The 20,735-nt window shown below is 41.5% G+C and overlaps 1 protein-coding gene across 1 annotated transcript in view; it reads left to right on the top strand.

The window, feature by feature from the left end:
* The window catches only part of Mob3 (MOB kinase activator 3), a 107,028-nt gene that overhangs the window by 46,643 nt on the left and 39,650 nt on the right, over window positions 1-20,735 (top strand). The window contains exons 3-4 of the mRNA XM_071682661.1: window positions 13,224-13,451; window positions 18,330-18,445. Of these exons, the coding sequence (XP_071538762.1) occupies window positions 13,224-13,451; window positions 18,330-18,445 (344 nt within the window). The remainder of the gene's footprint in view (window positions 1-13,223; window positions 13,452-18,329; window positions 18,446-20,735) is intronic.

Raw genomic sequence — 20,735 nt, 5'->3', positions numbered from 1 at the left:
ATAGTGGCAGATCCACAAACTGATGGTGGCAGATTCAAAATGTGCTACCAAGGGAGTTGATGGGCCAGAGAGTGCCAGATTAAAGAGGTGCAACCTGTATTGGAATATCTTGAATTAATCAAAAGGAGCCAAACAAGAAATGCTCATCCTTCTCAAAGGCTGAGGTTGGGGTGCTTGTGTGTGTGTGTGTGTGTGTGTGTGTGTAAACCCAAGGTGAGAAATGAGATGTAGGTGGTATGTTTGAGGAGAGGAACCTCGATGTTTTAGCAGTAAGGGAAACAAAGGTGAAACAAAGCAAATGAAGTGAGGGGAGTAGGTGAGGAATGGCAGATATTTAAGGAAGCAGTGATGGCATGTGCAAGAGATGCATGTGGCATGCAAAAGATGGGAGGTGGGCAGATTAGAAAGGGTAATGTGTGGTGGAGTGAAGAAGTAGAGTTGCGAGCAAAGAGAAAAGAGAGGCATTTGGATAGTACTTACAGTGAAGGAGTGCAAATGATTGGCAGATGCATAAGAGAAAGCAGCAAGAGGAAGGTGCAGGGTTTGTGGAAGAGGGCAGATGTGAGTTGGGGTGAGAGTGTATTATTAAACTTTAGGGAGGTGGGCAGATTAGAAAGGGTAGTGAGTGGTGGGATGAAGAAGTAAGATTATTAGTGAAAGAGAGAGGCATTTGGACGAATTTTGCAGGGAAATAATGCAAATGACTGGGAGATGCATAAAAGAAAGAGGCAGGAGGTCAAGAGAAAGGTGGGAGAGGTGAAAAAGAGGGCAAGTGAGAGTTGGGGTGAGAGAGTATCATTAGATTTTAGAGAGAATAAAAAGATGTTTTGGAAGGAGGTAAATAAAGTGCATAAGACAAGGAAACAAATGGGAAGAAGATGGAGTGAGAATTTTGAAGGTTTGGTGAATGTGTTTGATGATAGAGTGGCAGATATAGGGTGTTTTGGTCGAGGTGGTGTGCAAAGTGAGAGAGTTAGGGAGAATGATTTGGTAAACAGAGAAGAGGTAGTAAAAGCTTTGCGGAAGATGAAAGCTGGCAAGGCATCGGGTTTGGATGGTATTGCAGTGGAATTTATTAAAAAAGGGGGTGACTGTATTGTTGACTGGTTGGTAAGGTTATTTAATGTATGTATGACTCATGGTGAGGTGCCTGAGGATTGGAGGAATGCTTGCATAGTGCCATCATACAAAGGCAAAGGGGATAAAAGTGAGTGCTCAAATTACACAGGTATAAGTTTGTTGAGTATTGCTGGGAAATTATATGGGAGGGTATTGATTGAGAGGGTGAAGCATGTACAGAGCATCAGATTGGGGAAGAGCAGTGTGGTTTCAGAAGTGGTAGAAGATGTGTGGATCAGGTGTTTGCTTTGAAGAATGTATGTGAGAAATACTTAGAAAAGCAAATGGATTTGTATGTAGCATTTATGGATCTGGAGAAGGCATATGATAGAGTTGATAGAGATGCTCTTTGGAAGGTATTAAGAGTATATGGTGTAGGGGGGGGGGCAAGTTGTTGGAAGCAGTGAAAATTTTTTATCGAGGATGTAAGTCATGTGTACGTGTAGGAAGAGAGGAAAGTGATTGGTTCTCAGTGAATGTTGGTTTGTGGCAGGGGTGTGTGATGTCTCCATGGTTGTTTAATTTGTTTATGGATGGGGTTGTTAGGGAGATGAATGCAAGAGTTTTGGAAAGAGGGGCAAGTGTGCAGTCTGTTGTGGATAAGAGAGCTTGGGAAGTGAGTCAGTTGTTGTTCGCTGATGATACAGCGTTGGTGGCTGATTCGTGTGAGAAACTGCAGAAGCTGGTGACTGAGTTTGGTAAAGTGTGTGAAAGAAAAAAGCTGAGAGTAAATGTGAATAAGAGCAAGGTTATTAGGTACAGTAGGGTTGAGGGACAAGTCAATTGGGAGGTAAGTTTGAATGGAGAAAAACTGTAGGAGGTGAAATGTTTTAAATATCTGGGAGTGGATTTGACAGTGGATGGAACCATGGAAGCGGAAGTGAATCATAGGGTGGGGGAGGGAGACAAAAGTCCTGGGAGCGTTGAAGAATGTGTGGAAGTCGAGAACATTATCTCGGAAAGCAAAAATGGGTATGTTTGAAGGAATAGTGGGTCCATCAATGTTATATGGTTGCGAGGCATGGGCTATAGATAGAGTTGTGCGGAGGTGGGTGGATGTGCTGGAAATGAGATGTTTGAGGACAATATGTGGTGTGAGGTGGTTTAATCGAGTAAGAAATGAAAGTGTAAGAGAGATGTGTGGTAATAAAAAGAGTATGGTTGAGAGAGCAGAAGAGTGTGTTTTGAAATGGTTTAGTCACATGGAGAGAATGAGTGAGGAAAGATTGACCAAGTGGATATATGTGTCAGAGGTGGAGGGAACAAGGAGAAGTGGGAGACCAAATTGGAGGGGGAAAGATGGAGTGAAAAGATTTTGAGTGATCAGGGCCTGAACATGCAGGAGGGTGAAAAGTGTGCAAGAAATAGAATGAATTGGAACGATGTGGTATTACTGGGGTAGATGTGGTGTCAGTGGATTGAATCAGGGTGTGTGAAGCGTTTGGGGTAAAGCATGGAAAGTTCTGTGGGGCCTGGATGTGGAAAGGGAGCTGTGGTTTCGGTGCATTATACATGACAGCTAGAGAGTGAGTGTGAAGGAATGTGGCCTTTGTTGTCTTTTCCTAGTGCTACCTTGAGCACATGCGAGGGGAGGGGGATGTTATTTCATGTGTGGCGGGGTGGCGATGGGAATGAATAAAGGCAGACAGTGTGAATTGTGTGCATGGGTATATATGTATGTGTCTGTGTGTGTATATATATGTGTACATTGAGATGTATAGGTATGTATATTTGCGTGTGTGGACGTGTATGTATATAGATGTGTACGGGGGTGGGTTGGGCCATTTCTTTCGTCTGTTACCTTGCGCTGCCTCGCAAATGCGGGAGACAGCGACAAAGCAAAATAAAAAGTAGAAATAAAAAATATATATATATTTTTTATTTTTTTATCATACTTTGTCGCTGTCTCCCGCGTTTGCGAGGTAGCGCAAGGAAACAGACGATTTTCCCTAACCCTCTCACTTTGCACACCACCTCAACCAAAACACCCTATATCTGCCACTCTATCATCAAACACATTCAACAAACCTTCAAAATACTCACTCCATCTCCTTCTCACATCACCACTACTTGTTATCACCTCCCCATTTGCGCCCTTCACTGAAGTTCCCATTTGCTCCCTTGTCTTATGCACTTTATTTACCTCCTTCCAGAACATCTTTTTATTCTCCCTAAAATTTAATGATACTCTCTCACCCCAACTCTCATTTGCCCTCTTTTTCACCTCTTGCACCTTTCTCTTGACCTCCTGTCTCTTTCTTTTATACATCTCCCACTCAATTGCATTTTTTCCCTGCAAAAATCGTCCAAATGCCTCTCTCTTCTCTTTCACTAATACTCTTACTTCTTCATCCCACCACTCACTACCCTTTCTAATCAACCCACCTCCCACTCTTCTCATGCCACAAGCATCTTTTGCGCAATCCATTTAGGGATATATATATATATATATATATATATATATATATATATATATTTTTTTTTTTTTTTATTATACTTTGTCGCTGTCTCCCGCGTTTGCGAGGTAGCGCAAGGAAACAGACGAAAGAAATGGCCCAACCCCCCCATACACATGTATATACATACGTCCACACACGCAAATATACATACCTACACAGCTTTCCATGGTTTACCCCAGACGCTTCACATGCCTTGATTCAATCCACTGACAGCACGTCAACCCTGGTATACCGCATCGCTCCAATTCACTCTATTCCTTGCCCTCCTTTCACCCTCCTGCATGTTCAGGCCCCGATCACACAAAATCTTTTTCACTCCATCTTTCCACCTCCAATTTGGTCTCCCTCTTCTCCTTGTTCCCTCCACCTCCGACACATATATCCTCTTGGTCAATCTTTCCTCACTCATCCTCTCCATGTGCCCAAACCACTTCAAAACACCCTCTTCTGCTCTCTCAACCACGCTCTTTTTATTTCCACACATCTCTCTTACCCTTACGTTACTCACTCGATCAAACCACCTCACACCACACATTGTCCTCAAACATCTCATTTCCAGCACATCCATCCTCCTGCGCACAACTCTATCCATAGCCCACGCCTCGCAACCATACAACATTGTTGGAACCACTATTCCTTCAAACATACCCATTTTTGCTTTCCGAGATAATGTTCTCGACTTCCACACATTCTTCAAGGCCCCCAGAATTTTCGCCCCCTCCCCCACCCTATGATCCACTTCCGCTTCCATGGTTCCATCCGCTGCCAGATCCACTCCCAGATATCTAAAACACTTCACTTCCTCCAGTTTTTCTCCATTCAAACTCACCTCCCAATTGACTTGACCCTCAACCCTACTGTACGTAATAACCTTGCTCTTATTCACATTTACTCTTAACTTTCTTCTTCCACACACTTTACCAAACTCAGTCACCAGCTTCTGCAGTTTCTCACATGAATCAGCCACCAGCGCTGTATCATCAGCGAACAACAACTGACTCTCTTCCCAAGCTCTCTCATCCCCAACAGACTTCATACTTGCCCCTCTTTCCAAAACTCTTGCATTTACCTCCCTAACAACCCCATCCATAAACAAATTAAACAACCATGGAGACATCACACACCCCTGCCGCAAACCTACATTCACTGAGAACCAATCACTTTCCTCTCTTCCTACACGTACACATGCCTTACATCCTTGATAAAAACTTTTCACTGCTTCTAACAACTTTCCTCCCACACCATATATTCTTAATACCTTCCACAGAGCATCTCTATCAACTCTATCATATGCCTTCTCCAGATCCATAAATGCTACATACAAATCCATTTGCTTTTCTGAGTATTTCTCACATACATTCTTCAAAGCAAACACCTGATCCACACATCCTCTACCACTTCTGAAACCACACTGCTCTTCCCCAATCTGATGCTCTGTACATGCCTTCACCCTCTCAATCAATACCCTCCCATATAATTTACCAGGAATACTCAACAAACTTATACCTCTGTAATTTGAGCACTCACACTATCCCCTTTGCCTTTGTACAATGGCACTATGCACGCATTCCGCCAATCCTCAGGCACCTCACCATGAGTCATACATACATTAAATAACCTTACCAACCAGTCAACAATACAGTCACCCCCTTTTTTAATAAATTCCACTGCAATACCATCCAAACCTGCTGCCTTGTCGGCTTTCATCTTCCGCAAAGCTTTCACTACCTCTTCTCTGTTTACCAAATCATTTTCCCTAACCCTCTCACTTTGCACACCACCTCGACCAAAACACCCTATATCTGCCACTCTATCATCAAACACATTCAACAAACCTTCAAAATACTCACTCCATCTCCTTCTCACATCACCACTACTTGTTATCACCTCCCCATTTGCGCCCTTCACTGAAGTTCCCATTTGCTCCCTTGTCTTACGCACTTTATTTACCTCCTTCCAGAACATCTTTTTATTCTCCCTAAAATTTAATGATACTCTCTCACCCCAACTCTCATTTGCCCTTTTTTTCACCTCTTGCACCTTTCTCTTGACCTCCTGTCTCTTTCTTTTATACATCTCCCACTCAATTGCATTTTTTCCCTGCAAAAATCGTCCAAATGCCTCTCTCTTCTCTTTCACTAATAATCTTACTTCTTCATCCCACCACTCACTACCCTTTCTAATCAACCCACCTCCCACTCTTCTCATGCCACAAGCATCTTTTGCGCAATCCATCACTGATTCCCTAAATACATCCCATTCCTCCCCCACTCCCCTTACTTCCATTGTTCTCACCTTTTTCCATTCTGTTCTCAGTCTCCCCTGGTACTTCCTCACACAGGTCTCCTTCTCAAGCTCACTTACTCTCACCACCCTCTTCACCCCAACATTCACTCTTCCCTTCTGAAAACCCATACAGATCTTCACCTTAGCCTCCACAAGATAATGATCAGACATCCCTCCAGTTGCACCTCTCAGCACATTAACATCCAAAAGTCTCTCTTTTGCACGCCTGTCAATTAACACGTAATCCAATAACGCTCTCTGGCCATCTCTCCTACTTACATAAGTATACTTATGTATATCTCGCTTTTTAAACCAGGTATTCCCAATCATCAGTCCTTTTTCAGCACATAAATCTACAAGCTCTTCACCATTTCCATTTACAACACTGAACACCCCATGTATACCAATTATTCCCTCAACTGCCACATTACTCACCTTTGCATTCAAATCACCCATCACTATAACCCGGTCTCGTGCATCAAAACCACTAACACACTCATTCAGCTGCTCCCAAAACACTTGCCTCTCTTGATCTTTCTTCTCATGCCCAGGTGCATGTGCACCAATAATCACCCACCTCTCTCCATCAACTTTCAGTTTTACCCATATCAATCGAGAATTTACTTTCTTACACTCTATCACATACTCCCACAACTCCTGTTTCAGGAGTATTGCTACTCCTTCCCTTGCTCTTGTCCTCTCACTAACCCCTGACTTTACTCCCCAGACATTCCCAAACCACTCTTCCCCTTTACCTTTGAGCTTCGTTTCACTCAGAGCCAAAACATCCAGGTTCCTTTCCTCAAACATACTACCTATCTCTCCTTTTTTCACATCTTGGTTACATCCACACACATTTAGGCACCCCACTCTGAGCCTTCGAGGAGGATGAGCACTCCCCGCGTGACTCCTTCATCTGTTTCCCATTTTAGAAAGTTAATACAAGGAGGGGAGGATTTCTGGCCCCCCGCTCCCGTATATATATATATATATATATATATATATATATATATATATATATATATATATATATATTTTTTTTTGGTCGTTGTCTCCCGCATTTGCGAGGTAGCGCAAGGAAACAGACGAAAGAAATGGCCCAACCCACCCCCATACACATGTATATACATACGTCCACACACGCAAATATACATACCTACACAGCTTTCCATGGTTTACCCCAGACGCTTCACATGCCCTGATTCAATCCACTGACAGCACGTCAACCCCGGTATACCACATCGATCCAATTCACTCTATTCCTTGCCCTCCTTTCACCCTCCTGCATGTTCAGGCCCCGATCACACAAAATCTTTTTCACTCCATCTTTCCACCTCCAATTTGGTCTCCCACTTCTCATTCCCTCTACCTCCGACACATATATCCTCTTGGTCAATCTTTCCTCACTCATTCTCTCCATGTGCCCAAACCATTTCAAAACACCCTCTTCTGCTCACTCAACCACGCTCTTTTTATTTCCATACATCTCTCTTACCCTTACGTTACTTACTCGATCCAACCACCTCACACCACACATTGTCCTCAAACATCTCATTTCCAGCACATCCATCCTCCTGCGCACAACTCTATCCATAGCCCACGCCTCGCAACCATACGACATTGTTGGAACCACTATTCCTTCAAACATACCCATTTTTGCTTTCCGAGATAATGTTCTCGACTTCCACACATTCTTCAAGGCTCCCAGGATTTTCGCCCCCTCCCCCACCCTATGATCCACTTCCGCTTCCATGGTTCCATCCGCTGCCGGATCCACTCCCAGATATCTAAAACACTTTACTTCCTCCAGTTTTTCTCCATTCAAACTTACCTCCCAATTGACTTGACCCTCAACCCTACTGTACCAAATAACCTTGCTCTTATTCACATTTACTCTTAACTTTCTTCTTTCACACACTTTACCAAAGTCAGTCACCAGCTTCTGCAGTTTCTCATATGAATCAGCCACCAGTGCTGTATCATCAGCGAACAACAACTGACTCACTACCCAAGCTCTCTCATCCCAAACAGACTTCATACTTGCCCCTCTTTCCAAAACTCTTGCATTCACCTCCCTAACAACCCCCTCCATAAACAAATTAAACAACCATGGAGACATCACACACCCCTGCCGCAAACCTACATTCACTGAGAACCAATCACTTTCCTCTCTTCCTACACGTACACATGCCTTACATCCTCAATAAAAACTTTTCACTGCTTCTAACAACTTGCCTCCCACACCATATATTCTTAATACCTTCCACAGAGCATCTCTATTAACTCTCTCATATGCCTTCTCCAGATCCATAAATGCTACATACAAATCCATTTGCTTTTCTAAGTATTTCTCACATACATTCTTCAAAGCAAACACCTGATCCACACATCCTCTACCACTTCTGAAACCACACTGCTCTTCCCCAATCTGATGCTCTGTACATGCCTTCACCCTCTCAATCAATACCCTCCCATATAATTTACCAGGAATACTCAACAAACTTATACCTCTGTAATTTGAGCACTCACTCTTATCCCCTTTGCCTTTGTACAATGGCACTATGCACGCATTCCGCCAATCCTCAGGCACCTCACCATGAGTCATACAAACATTAAATAACCTTACCAAACAGTCAATAATACAGTCACACCCTTTTTTGATAAATTCCACTGCAATACCATCCAAACCTGCTGCCTTGCCGGCTTTCATCTTCCGCAAAGCTTTTACTACCTCTTCTCTGTTTACCAAATCATTTTCCCCAACCCTCTCACTTTGCACACCACCTCGACCAAAACACCCTATATCTGCCACTCTATCATCAAACACATTCAACAAACCTTCAAAATACTCACTCCATCTCCTTCTCACATCACCACTACTTGTTATCACCTCCCCATTTGCGCCCTTCACTGAAGTTCCCATTTGCTCCCTTGTCTTACGCACTTTATTTACCTCCTTCCAGAACATCTTTTTATTCTCCCTAAAATTTAATGATACTCTCTCACCCCAACTCTCATTTGCCCTCTTTTTCACCTCTTGCACCTTTCTCTTGACCTCCTGTCTCTTTCTTTTATACATCTCCCACTCAATTGCATTTTTTCCCTGCAAAAATCGTCCAAATACCTCTCTCTTCTCTTTCACTAATAATCTTACTTCTTCATCCCACCACTCACTACCCTTTCTAATTAACCCACCTCCCACGCTTTTCATGCCACAAGCATCTTTTGCACAAGCCATCACTGCTTCCCTGAATACATCCCATTCCTCCCCCACTCCCCTTACCTCCTTTGTTCTCACCTTTTTCCATTCTGTTTTCCATTATGGATAAAGGTGATTGTTCAGACTACAGAGGTATGAGTTTGTTGAGTATACTTAGCAAGTTGTATGGGAGGGTATTGATTGGTGAGCGTTCAAACTACAGAGGTATAAGTTTGTTGAGTATACCTGATAAGTTGTAAGGGAGGGTATTGATTGAGAGGGTGAAAGCACGTGCAGAGCATCAGACTGGGGAGTAGTGTTCTTTCAGAAGTGGTAGAGGATGTGTGGATCATTTGTTTTCTTTTAAGAATGTGTATGAGAAATGCTTAGAAAAACATGGATTTGTATGTGGCATTTATGGAAAGGCATATGATAGGGTTGATAGAGATGCTCTGTGGAAGGCCTTAAGAATATACTGTGTGGGAGTTAAGCTCTTAGAAGCACTGAGAAGTTGTTATCAAGGTTTTAAGTCATGTTTTTGTGTAGGAAGAGAAAAGTGAATGGTTCCTAGTGAAGGTCCATCTGCAGCAGGGATGTGTGATGTCAGCATGTTTGTTTAATTTGTTTATAGATGGAGTGGTTAGGGAGGTAAACACGAGTTTTGGAGGGAGAGACGAGTGTGCAGTCTGTTTGGGGCTGAGGATGTAGCTTTGGTGGCTAATTCAAATGAGAAACTACAAAAGTTGGTGTTTGAGTTTTAAAGAGTGTGTGAAAGGAGAAAGTTGAGAGTAAATGTGAACAAAAGTAAGGTTATTAGGTTTAGCAGAGCTGAGGGACAAGTTGGTCGGGATGTAAGTTGGATTGGAGAAAACGTAGAGGATCTGAAGTATTTTGGATACTTGGGAAAGGGTTTAGCAGCAAATGGGATTATGGAAGTGGAAGTGAGTCATTGGGTGGGGGAGGGGCAAAGGTTATAGGAGCAATGAAGAATGTGTGGAAAGAGAGAACATTATCATGGTGGGAAAAAATGGTTATGTTTGAAGGAATAGTAGTTCCATCAATGTTATATGGTTGCGAGGCATGTGCTATGAATAAGGTTATACAGAGGAGAGTGGATGTGATAGAAATGAAATGTCTGAAGACAATATGTGATGTGAGGTGATTTGATTGACTTAGTAATGAAAGGGTAAGAGAGATATATGGAAATAAAAAGATTGTTGTTAAGAGAGCGGAAGAGGGTGAGTTGAAATGGTTTGGACATATGGAGGGAATGAGTGAGGTAAGGTTAACAAAGAGAATGTGTAATAAGTGTAGTGAACAAAGAGAATAGGGAGACCAAATTGAAGATGGATGGATGGGTTGAAAAAGATTCTGAGTGATCAGGGACTGAACTTGCAGGAGGGTGAAATGTGTGCATGGAATATAGTGAATTGGAACAGTGTGGTATACTGGGTCAACCTACCATCAATTGACTGAACCAAGGCATGTGAATGACAGGAGTAAACCATGGAGAGGTCTGTGGGCCTGGGTGTGGATAGGAAAGTGTGGTTTCAGTGCATTACACATGAAAGCTCGTGTATGAATGTAAGCAGATGTGGTCTTTCTTTGTCTGTTTCCTGACACTACTTGGCTGATGCAGGGGGCAGCAGTGGGGTGTGGGGGGAAAAGAAGAGAATGTATATATTATCTTTTTTCTTTTCTTTCATGCATTTGTGCTGTTTTCTGTGGGGCATGGTGGTGTTGGGAATGGATGAAGGCAAGCAAGTATGAATATGTTCATGTGTATACGTATATATTGCAAGAAGTCACTGTGATGCGTGTGCTTGTATTTGTATATACAGTAAACCTTTGATATAATGGACCCTGATATAATGGATTTTTGGATGTAATGGACAAATGATAATACAGTACATTAATTAATGATAGTATAAAAAATCAAAAGTCTCAAATGCCACACCATGTGCATTTCATATCGCTCTTTTTTTGGTAGCATGGAGTAGACTCACTTTGATTCGGTCTCAGTATCCCTCAAGCTGTCATGCTGTCAGGTTGTATACAGAGTGTTTCTGCTATTTCAGAATTGTGACTTTTTATTATTATTTTTTTTATTATACTTTGTCGCTGTCTCTCACATTAGTGAGGTAGCGCAAGGAAACAGATGAAAGAATGGCCCAACCCACCCACATACACATGTATAAACATACATGTCCACACACGCACATATACATACCTATACATCTCAATGTATACATATATATACACACACAGACATATACATATATATACATGTACATAATTCATACTGTCTGCCCTTATTCATTCCTGTCGCCACCCCGCCACACATGAAATGGCAACCCCCTCCCCCTGCATGTGCCTGAGGTAGCACTAGGAAAAGACAGCAAAGGCCACATTCGTTCACACTCAGTCTCTAGCTGTCATGTATAATGCACCAAAACCACAGCTCCCTTTCCACATCCAGGCCCCACAAAACTTTCCATGGTTTACTCCAGATGCTTCGCATGCCCTGGTTCAATCCATTGACAGCACATCTACCCCAGTATACCACATCATTACAATTCACTCCATTCCTTACATGCCTTTCACCCTCCTGCATGTTCAGGCCCTGATCACTCAAATCTTTTTCACTCCATCTTTCCTCCTCCAATTTGGTCTCCCACTTCTCCTTGTTCCCTCCACCTCTGACACATATATCCTCTTTGTCAATCTTTCCTCATTCATTCTCTCCATGTGAACAAACCATTTCAAAACACCCTCTTCTGCTCTCTCAACCACACTTTTTATTACCACACATCCCTCTTACCCTTTCATTTCTTACTCGATTAAACCACCTCACACCACTTATTGTCCTCAAACATCTCATTTCCAGCACATCCACCCACCTCCACACAACTCTATCTATAGCCCACGCCTCGCAACCATATAACATTGTTGGAACCACTATTCCTTCAAACATACCCATTTTTGCTTTCCGAGATAATGTTCTCGCCTTCCACACATTCTTCAACACTCCCAGAACTTTCGCCCCCTCCCCAACCTATGACTCACTTCAGCTTCCATGGTTCCATCTGCTGCCAAATCCACTCCCAGATATCTAAAACACTTCACTTCCTCCAGTTTTTTTCTTTGGGCCATGGCTTCCAATAGCTGTCTGGGCCCAACTGGGGCTGTGGAGTTAGATGGCCCTCAAAGACTTCACCAGGTATTCACAAGGTGGGCTTGCACTTAGGGTGGGGCAGGTAATGGGTAAAGCACATGATCTTGTTGAGATATTGTCTTATTAGAATTATTATCCCTATGGGAGTGGAACTTTCTGATATCCGTATATAATAGGCCTCCACTGTAAGAAGAGAAAGCTTTTTATGAATTCAAAATCTGCTTTTTTTTGTATTCAGTAGTGTATGAATATTTTTGTCCTTGACACAGTTTTGACAGAATGGTAGTTGATGGTATTTTTTTGTACGCCCACTTTCGACAAGTTTGACATTTAGAATTTGAGGGTTTTGCAGAATGATTATGATTTTAATGGTCATACTGAAGGAATGAAACATATTTATGTGGGATATACATGCGTAGTTCTACAGCTTGTCATCATCCTGATTGATTATGTCTTGAGCAAATAGATGTGATTTGGAGTCTGCAAATGTGAGGGAAATTATAGTTCTTTAGAATAAAGGGTGCTGGAATGAGATATCTCTTCCAAAAAAATAAGTAGCTGGTTGGAAAGCATGCAGCCCATGTATTTCCTGCTTGTCATAGAAGGCAGCTTAGAGGGATGGGAGCAGAGGCATGGAAATCCTTTCCCCTTATTCAGTATTATTACTACTTTCCAAAGGAAGGAATGGGAATATGCCAAGCAACAAATTTTCCTCCAAGGCTTGATCATCTATGCCTGACACCATCTTGCTTAAGTGAGAAATGGCAAATAGACATGAAAGAAGAATTCATATAACTCCAGCACTTTTGCAAATTTTACATAGAGAATATATATTGAATGATTGTTGACTGGATAAAGAGAGGCTTACATTTTTAAATAGATAAAGGGGACTGGGTTAGATACATGAAATTTGTATGTATGAAATGATTGAGCTTGTATTCAAGAAATGTTACCTTGCTATAAATAATGACTTTTTCATTTTCAGTGGTAGATTTCTTCAACCGAATCAACTTAATATATGGAACAGTTTGTGAATACTGCACAGAAAACTCTTGTCCCACAATGTCTGGAGGGCAAAAGTTTGAGTACCTGTGGGCAGATGGTGTCAAATACAAGAAGCCAACTGCCCTTCCTGCTCCACAGTACATATCACTCCTCATGGATTGGGTAGAAACGCAAATAAATGATGAACATGTTTTCCCGGTTACAGTTGGTAAGGACATGTAGTATTTTATCGTAGCAGAAAAATTTTTGAGGGTATTTTATCTTTGCAGGAAAATTTATGAGGTAAATTTCTTCTTTAGGTACAGGTCAGGAAAATATTTTTAACCGTCTCAATGAGAAAGCTCTGTTGAAAAATTATCATGGAAATGATGAGAATGAAAATTAAGTGCTGTGACCACCACATCTAAGCTTTTTTTTTGGAATTGACCAGCAAGGTTGTGTCATTTTGATGTCTTACAACGTTTGCACTTCATACTCTTCTCGCTAAAATCTGGTACTATAATTTTTTTGAGAAACAGAGTACCATGACTAATGCAGGATTAGTTATTAAAGTGAGATGAGTTTTCATAACTACTAGAATTATTTACACATTATATTTATTCATTTATTCATTATGTTTATTACAGATAATCGTTGTTTCCTGTGTTAGTGAGGTAGTGCCAGGAAACAGATGAAGAATGGCCCATCCACTCATATACACGTATATATACATAAATGCCTATATATGCACATATACATACATACATATACAGACACATACACAGACATATACATATATACACATGTACATATTCATACTTGCTTGCCATCATCCATTTCTGTTGCTACCCCGCCCCCACAGAAAACAGCATCGCCACCCCCCGCTTCAGTGAGGTAGCACCAAGAAAACAGACAAAAAAGGCCACATTCGTTCACACTCAGTCTCTAGCTGTCATGTGTGTGCACCAGTCTCTAGCTGTCATGTGTGTGCACCGAAAATTCAGGTCCCTATCCACATCCAGGCCCCACTGACTTTCCACAGTTTCCCTCAGACACTTAACATGCCATGGTTGAGTTCTCTGACAGCACGTTTGACACTGGTATACCACATTGCTCCAATTCACTCTATTCCTTGCACGTCTCTCACCCTCCTGTATGTTCAGGCCCTGATTGCTCGAAATCTTTTTCACTCCATCCTTCCACCTCCAATTTGGTTTCCCACTTCATCTTCTTCCCTTCACCTCTGACACATATATCCTCTTTGTCAATCTTTCCTCACTCATTGTCTCCATATGTCCAGACCATTTCAACACATCCTTTTCTGCTCTCTCAACCACACTCTTTTTATTTCCACACATCTCTCTTACCCTTTCAATACAAACACGATCAAACCACCTCACACCACGTATTGTCCTCAAACATTTCATTTCCAACACATCCACTTTCCATCACACAATCCTATCTATAGCCCATGCCTCACAATCATATAACATTGTTGGAACTGCTATTCCTTCAGACATACCCATTTTTGCTCTCCGAGATAACATTCTCTCCTTCCACACATTCTTCAACGCTCCCAGAATCTTTGCCCCCTCCCCCACCTTGTGACCCACTTCCACTTCCATGGTTCCATTTGCTGCTAAGTTCACCCCCAGATATCTAAAACACATCACTTTTTCCAATTTTTCTCCATTCAAACTTACATCCTAGTTAACTTGTCCCTCAACCCTACTGAACCTAATAACCTTGCTCTTATTCACATTTACTCACAACTTTCTCCTTTCACACACTTTTCCAATGTCAGTCACCAACTTCTGCAGTTTCTCACACAAATCATCCACTAGAGCTGTATCATCGGTGAATGATAACTGACTCACTTCCCAGGCCTTCTCATCCCCAACAGAATGTACACTCGTCCCTTTCTCCAAAACTCTTGCATTTACCTTTTTAATCACCCCATCCATAAACAAATTAAACAACCATGGGGACATCACACCCCAGCCACAAACCAACATTCACTGGGAAGAAATCACTCTCCTGTTCTCCTACTCATACACATGCCTTACATCCCAGGTAAAAACATTTCACTGCTTCTAGCAACTTACCTCCCATACCATATACTCTTAAAACCTTCCACAAATCATCTCTATCATTCCCATCATATGCCTTCTCCAGATCCATAAATGCTACATAAAGTTCCATCTGTTTTTTAAATGTTTCTCACATACATTCTTCAATGCTAAATCCTGATCCACACATCCTCTATCACTTCTGAAACCACACTGATCTTCCCCAGCTTGATGCTGTGTACATGCCTTCACCTTCTCATTCGATAACCTCTCATATATTTTTCCAGGAATACTCAACAAACTTATGCCAATCCTCAGGTACTTCACCATGTTCCATACATGCATTGAATGTTCTTGCCATCCAGTCAACAGCACAATCACCCACTTTTTTAATAAATTCCACTGCAGAACCATCCAAACCCACTGCCTTGCTGGATTTCATCTGCAAAGCTTTCACTACCTCTTCTCTCTTAATGAAACCACTCTCCCAGACCCTCTCACTTCACATGCCACCCTGACCAAAATAACCTATATCTGCCACTATATCATCAAACATATTCAGCAAACCTTCGAAAGACTTACTCCATCTACTCACTTCATCACCACCTGTTATTACCTCCCCACTTGCCCCCTTCACCGATGTTCCCATTTGTTCTGTTGTCTTACGCATGTTATTTACCTCCTTCCAAAATATCTTTTTATCCTCCCTAAAGTTTAATGATACTCTGTCACCCCATCTCTCATTTGCCCTCTTTTTCAACCCTTGCACCTTTCTCTTGACCTCTTGTCACTTTCTTTCATAGATCTCCCAGTCATTTACACTACCCTGCAAGCATTGTCCAAGTATCTCTCTTTTCTCTTTCACTAACAACCTTACTTCTTCATCCCACCATTCACTACCCATTCTAATCTGCCCATCTCCTACCTTTCTCATGCCACATGCATCTTTTTTGCAAGCCATCACTGCTTCCCTAAATGCATCTCATTCCTCACCCCCCCCCCCCCCCCCTTCACATCATTTGCTCTCACCTTTTGCCATTCTCCACTCTATCTTTCCTGGTACTTCTTTACACAAGTCTCCTTTCCAAGCTCACTTATTCTCACCACTCTCTTGTTTTCTGAAAACCTCTACAAATCTTCACCTCCACAAGATAATGATCAGGCATCCCTCTAGCTGCCCCTTTCAGCACATTAACATCCAAAAGTCTATCTTTTACACGCCTGTCAATTAACACGTAATCCAATAATGCCCTTTGTACCATCTCTTCTACTCACATGCATGTACTTATATATCTCTCTCTTTTTGAAGCAGGTATTCCCAGTCACCAGTCTTTTTTAGCAAAAATCCTTAAGCTCTTCATTTCCATACACAGCACTGAACACTCCATATACACCAATTATACCCTCACTATAACCCGGTCTCGTGCATCAAAGCTTTTTTAACACACTCACTCAGCTCCACCCAAAAATCTTGCCTCATGATCTTTCCTTTCATAACCAGGTACATAGACACCAATAATCACCTGTCTCTCTCCATCCACTTTGAGTTTTACCCACAACAATCTAGAATTTACTTTCTCACACTCTGTCATATACTCCCACAACTCCTGCTTTAGGTGTTGTGCTGCTCCTTCCTTAGCTCTTGTCCTCTCACCAACCCCTGACTTTACTCCCAAGACTTTCCCAAACCACTTTTCCTCTTTATCCTCGAGTTTCATTTCACTCAGAGCCAGAACATCCGCGTTTCTTTCCTCAAACTTACTACCTATCTCTCCTTTCTTCTCATCTTGATTACATCCACACACATTTAGACACCCCAATCTGAGCCTTCGAGGAGGATGAGCACTCCCCACTTGACTCCTTTTGTTTCCCATTTTAGAAATTAACTCATTTGGAAAAAGTGTGAAAGAAGAAATTTGAGAGTAAATGTAAATAAGAGCAAGGTTGTTAGGTTCAGTACGGCTGCAGGGCAGGTTAATTGGGGTGTAACTTTGAATGGAGAGAAGTGGAGGAAGTGAAGTGTTTTAGATATCTGGGAGTGGACTTAGCAGTGGATGGAATCACAGAAGTGGAAGTGAGTCACAGGTTGGGGGAGGGGGTGGTTAAGGTTCTGGGAGCGATGAAGAATGTGCAGGAGAGAATGTTATCTCGGAAAGCAAAAATGGGCATGTTTGAAGGAATAGTAGTTCCAACAATGGTATATGGTTGCAAGGCATGGGCTACAGACTGGGTTGCATGGAGGAGGGTGGATGTGTTGGAAATGGAATGTTTGAGGACAATATGTGTTGTGAGGTGGTTTGATTGAGTAAGTAATGTAAGAGTAAGAGAGATGTGAGGAAATGAAAAGAGTATGGTTGAGAGAGCAGAAGAGGGTGTGTTGAAATGGTTTGGACATATGGAGAGCATGAGTGAGGAAAGATTGACAAAGAGGATATATGTGTCAGAGGTGGAAGGAACGAGGAGAAGTGGGAGACCAAATAGGAGGTGGAAAGATGGAGTGAAAAAGATTTTGAGTGATCAGGGAATGAACATGCAGGAGGATGAAAGGTGTGCAAGGAATAGAGTGAATTGGAACAATGTGGTACACTGGGGTCGACGTGCTGTCAATGGATTGAACCAGGGCATGTGAAGCGTCTGGGGTAAACCATGGAAAGTTTTGTGTGGCCTGGATGTGGATAATAATTTTTTACTTATACATTTTTTATATGTATATGTTTGTGCCAGAGTTGCTTCCAGAGATTGTTAGTCTCAGAAATAAGTACCTATAGTGACTTCGGAGACAGTTAGTAGCTATATATATATCTGAATATTGGTAGGGGGGGATTTAAACAGTTTGGGAATATTGTTGCTCATATGATGGTTACTGGCATTTAATGATTGGGTTTAGTGGGTATGCTTGAACATGGCTTTTTACTTTGGTATTTTACTTTTCATATATATAACTGACAGTAACTTCAAGGTGAGTTGCAGAAATATTGCCATATTCACCATTCACACAAAGAGAATATATTGTTCTTAAGCATATTATTTTCTTTCAGATGTTCCATTTCCCAAGTCTTTTATACCATTGTGCAAGAAAATACTCACCCGCCTCTTTAGAGTGTTTGTCCACGTTTACATTCATCATTTTGACCGCATTGTTGCCATCGGAGCAGTGAGTTTATGTCTTAGCCTTTATCCTCTAGTTTAAGACCTTTTTGCCCCTGTACATGATAGTATAAAAGAAAAAGTAGAAGAGTTATTTAAGGATGGATAAGTGCTAAGAAAGTTAGATAATGTTACATATATGGGGTAAGTTTTTCATTGTTGAATAATAGTAAGAACATCAGATAATGTTACATTCATGGGGTAAGTTTTCAGTGTTTAACAAATGCAAAGAAGGCTAGATAATGTCACATGCATGAGGTAAGTTTTCATTCTTGGATAAATGCTAAGAAGGTTGGATAGTGTTACATACATGGAGTAAGTTTTCAGTGTTGGATAATAGTAAGAACATCAGATAATGTTATATACATGGTTATATACATAGGGTAAGTTTTCATTGTTGGATAAATGCTAAGAAGGTTAGATGTCACATGCATGAGGTAAGTTTTCATTGTTGGATAAATGCTCAGAAGGTTAGAAAAATGTTCCATACATTGGGTAAGGTAATTTTGCATTTGTCTTTGCTTTGGGTTAGTAACTGTATTTAGCCCTTTTACTTTTAGTTTTAGTCATTATGAAATCATTCTGTTTTGTGTCTAGTTCATTTTGTTTTTGTATTCTCTTAATGTTGTTTTTTTTTACCTGAATATATCATGGTTGAGAGTAGTATTTATGAGAGATGTGAGGAGGATGTGCTGAAATGATTTGGACATATGGAGAGGATGAGTAAGAGGGTATATATGTCAAATGTGGAGGGGACAAAGAAAACTGGGAAACTAAGGAGGAGGTGGAAGGATGGAGTGGGAGATGCTTTGGAGGTTTGGGGCTATACCATGAAGAAGGGTGTGGAAGCGATGTCATATACAGGATATGATTTACTTTCTTTAGGCTGAACTGTGGCAGATTAAGTGCTTGGGGAAAACCATGGAAAGGACTGTGGGGTCTAGTTTTGGATAGGGGCTCTGGTTTTAATGCATTATATATGAAAGATAGTGTGTGAATGTGTGCAAATTTCTTTGTCTGCTTGTGGCTTTATCTCGGTAATACAGGAAATGGTGAATATGTATGAAATTTTTTCTTTAGTAAGACATTGAAAAGAAGTATTTTTATATTTTCATTATACTTGATCGTCGTTTCCTGCATCAGTGAGGTAGCACCAGGAAACAGATGAACAATGGCCCATCCACTCATATACACATATATATGCATTAATGCCCATATGTGCACATATACATACATTATACATATGCATATCCACATATACATACACATGCACAGGTATAAACACATGTACACATGTACATATTCATACTTGCTAGTCTTCATCTATTCCTGGTGCTACCCCACCAAACAGGAAATGTCATCACACCCCTGCTTCAGCGAGATAGTACCAGAAAAACAGACAAAAAAGGCCACATTCATTCACACTCAGTCTCTAGCTGTCATCCGTAATGAACTGAAACCACAGCTTCCTATCCACATCTAGGCCCCACACACCTTTCCATGGTTTACCCCAGATGTTTCACATGACCTGGTTCAGTCCATTGACAGCCCAACATCTCGGTATACCACATCATTCCAATTCACTCTATTTCTTGCATGCCTCTCACCCTCCTGTATGTGAAGGCCCCGATCGGTCAAAATCTTTTTCACTCCATCCTTCCACCTCCAATTTGGTCTCCCACTTCTCTTTGTTCCTTCCACCTCTGGCATATATGTTCTCTTTGTCAATCTTTCCTCACTCATTCTCTCCATATGTCCAAACCATTTTAACACCCTCTTCTGCTCTCTCAGCCACACTCTTTTTATATTCACACATCTGTCTTACTGTCATTGTTAACTCAAACCACCTCACATCACATATTGTCCTCAAACATTTCATCTCCAACACCTCCACCCTCCTCTGTACAACCCTATCTATAGCCCATACCTCACAACCATATAATATTGTTGGAACTACTATTCCTTCAAACATACCCATTTTTGCTTTCCAAGGTAATGTTCTCTCCTTCCTCACATTTTTCACTGCTCACAGAACTTTGTGCCCTCCCCTACCCTGTGACTCATTCCTGCTTCCATGGTTCCATTCGCTGCTAAGTCCACTCCCATGTATCTAAAACATTTCACTTCCTCCAATTTTTCTCCATTCAAACTTACATCCTAGTTAACTTGTCCCTTAACCATACTTAACTTAACAGCCTTGCACTTATTCACATTTACTATCAACTGTCTCCTTTCACACATTTATCCAAACTCAGTCACCAACTTCTGCAGTTTCTCACTCAAATCAGCCACCAGTG

This window comes from Panulirus ornatus, chromosome 3 (assembly GCF_036320965.1).
Source record: "Panulirus ornatus isolate Po-2019 chromosome 3, ASM3632096v1, whole genome shotgun sequence".
NCBI classification, from domain to species: domain Eukaryota; kingdom Metazoa; phylum Arthropoda; class Malacostraca; order Decapoda; family Palinuridae; genus Panulirus; species Panulirus ornatus.
The sequence above is the reverse complement of the archived record's forward strand: the minus strand, read 5'-3'. Positions and strand labels throughout refer to the sequence as shown.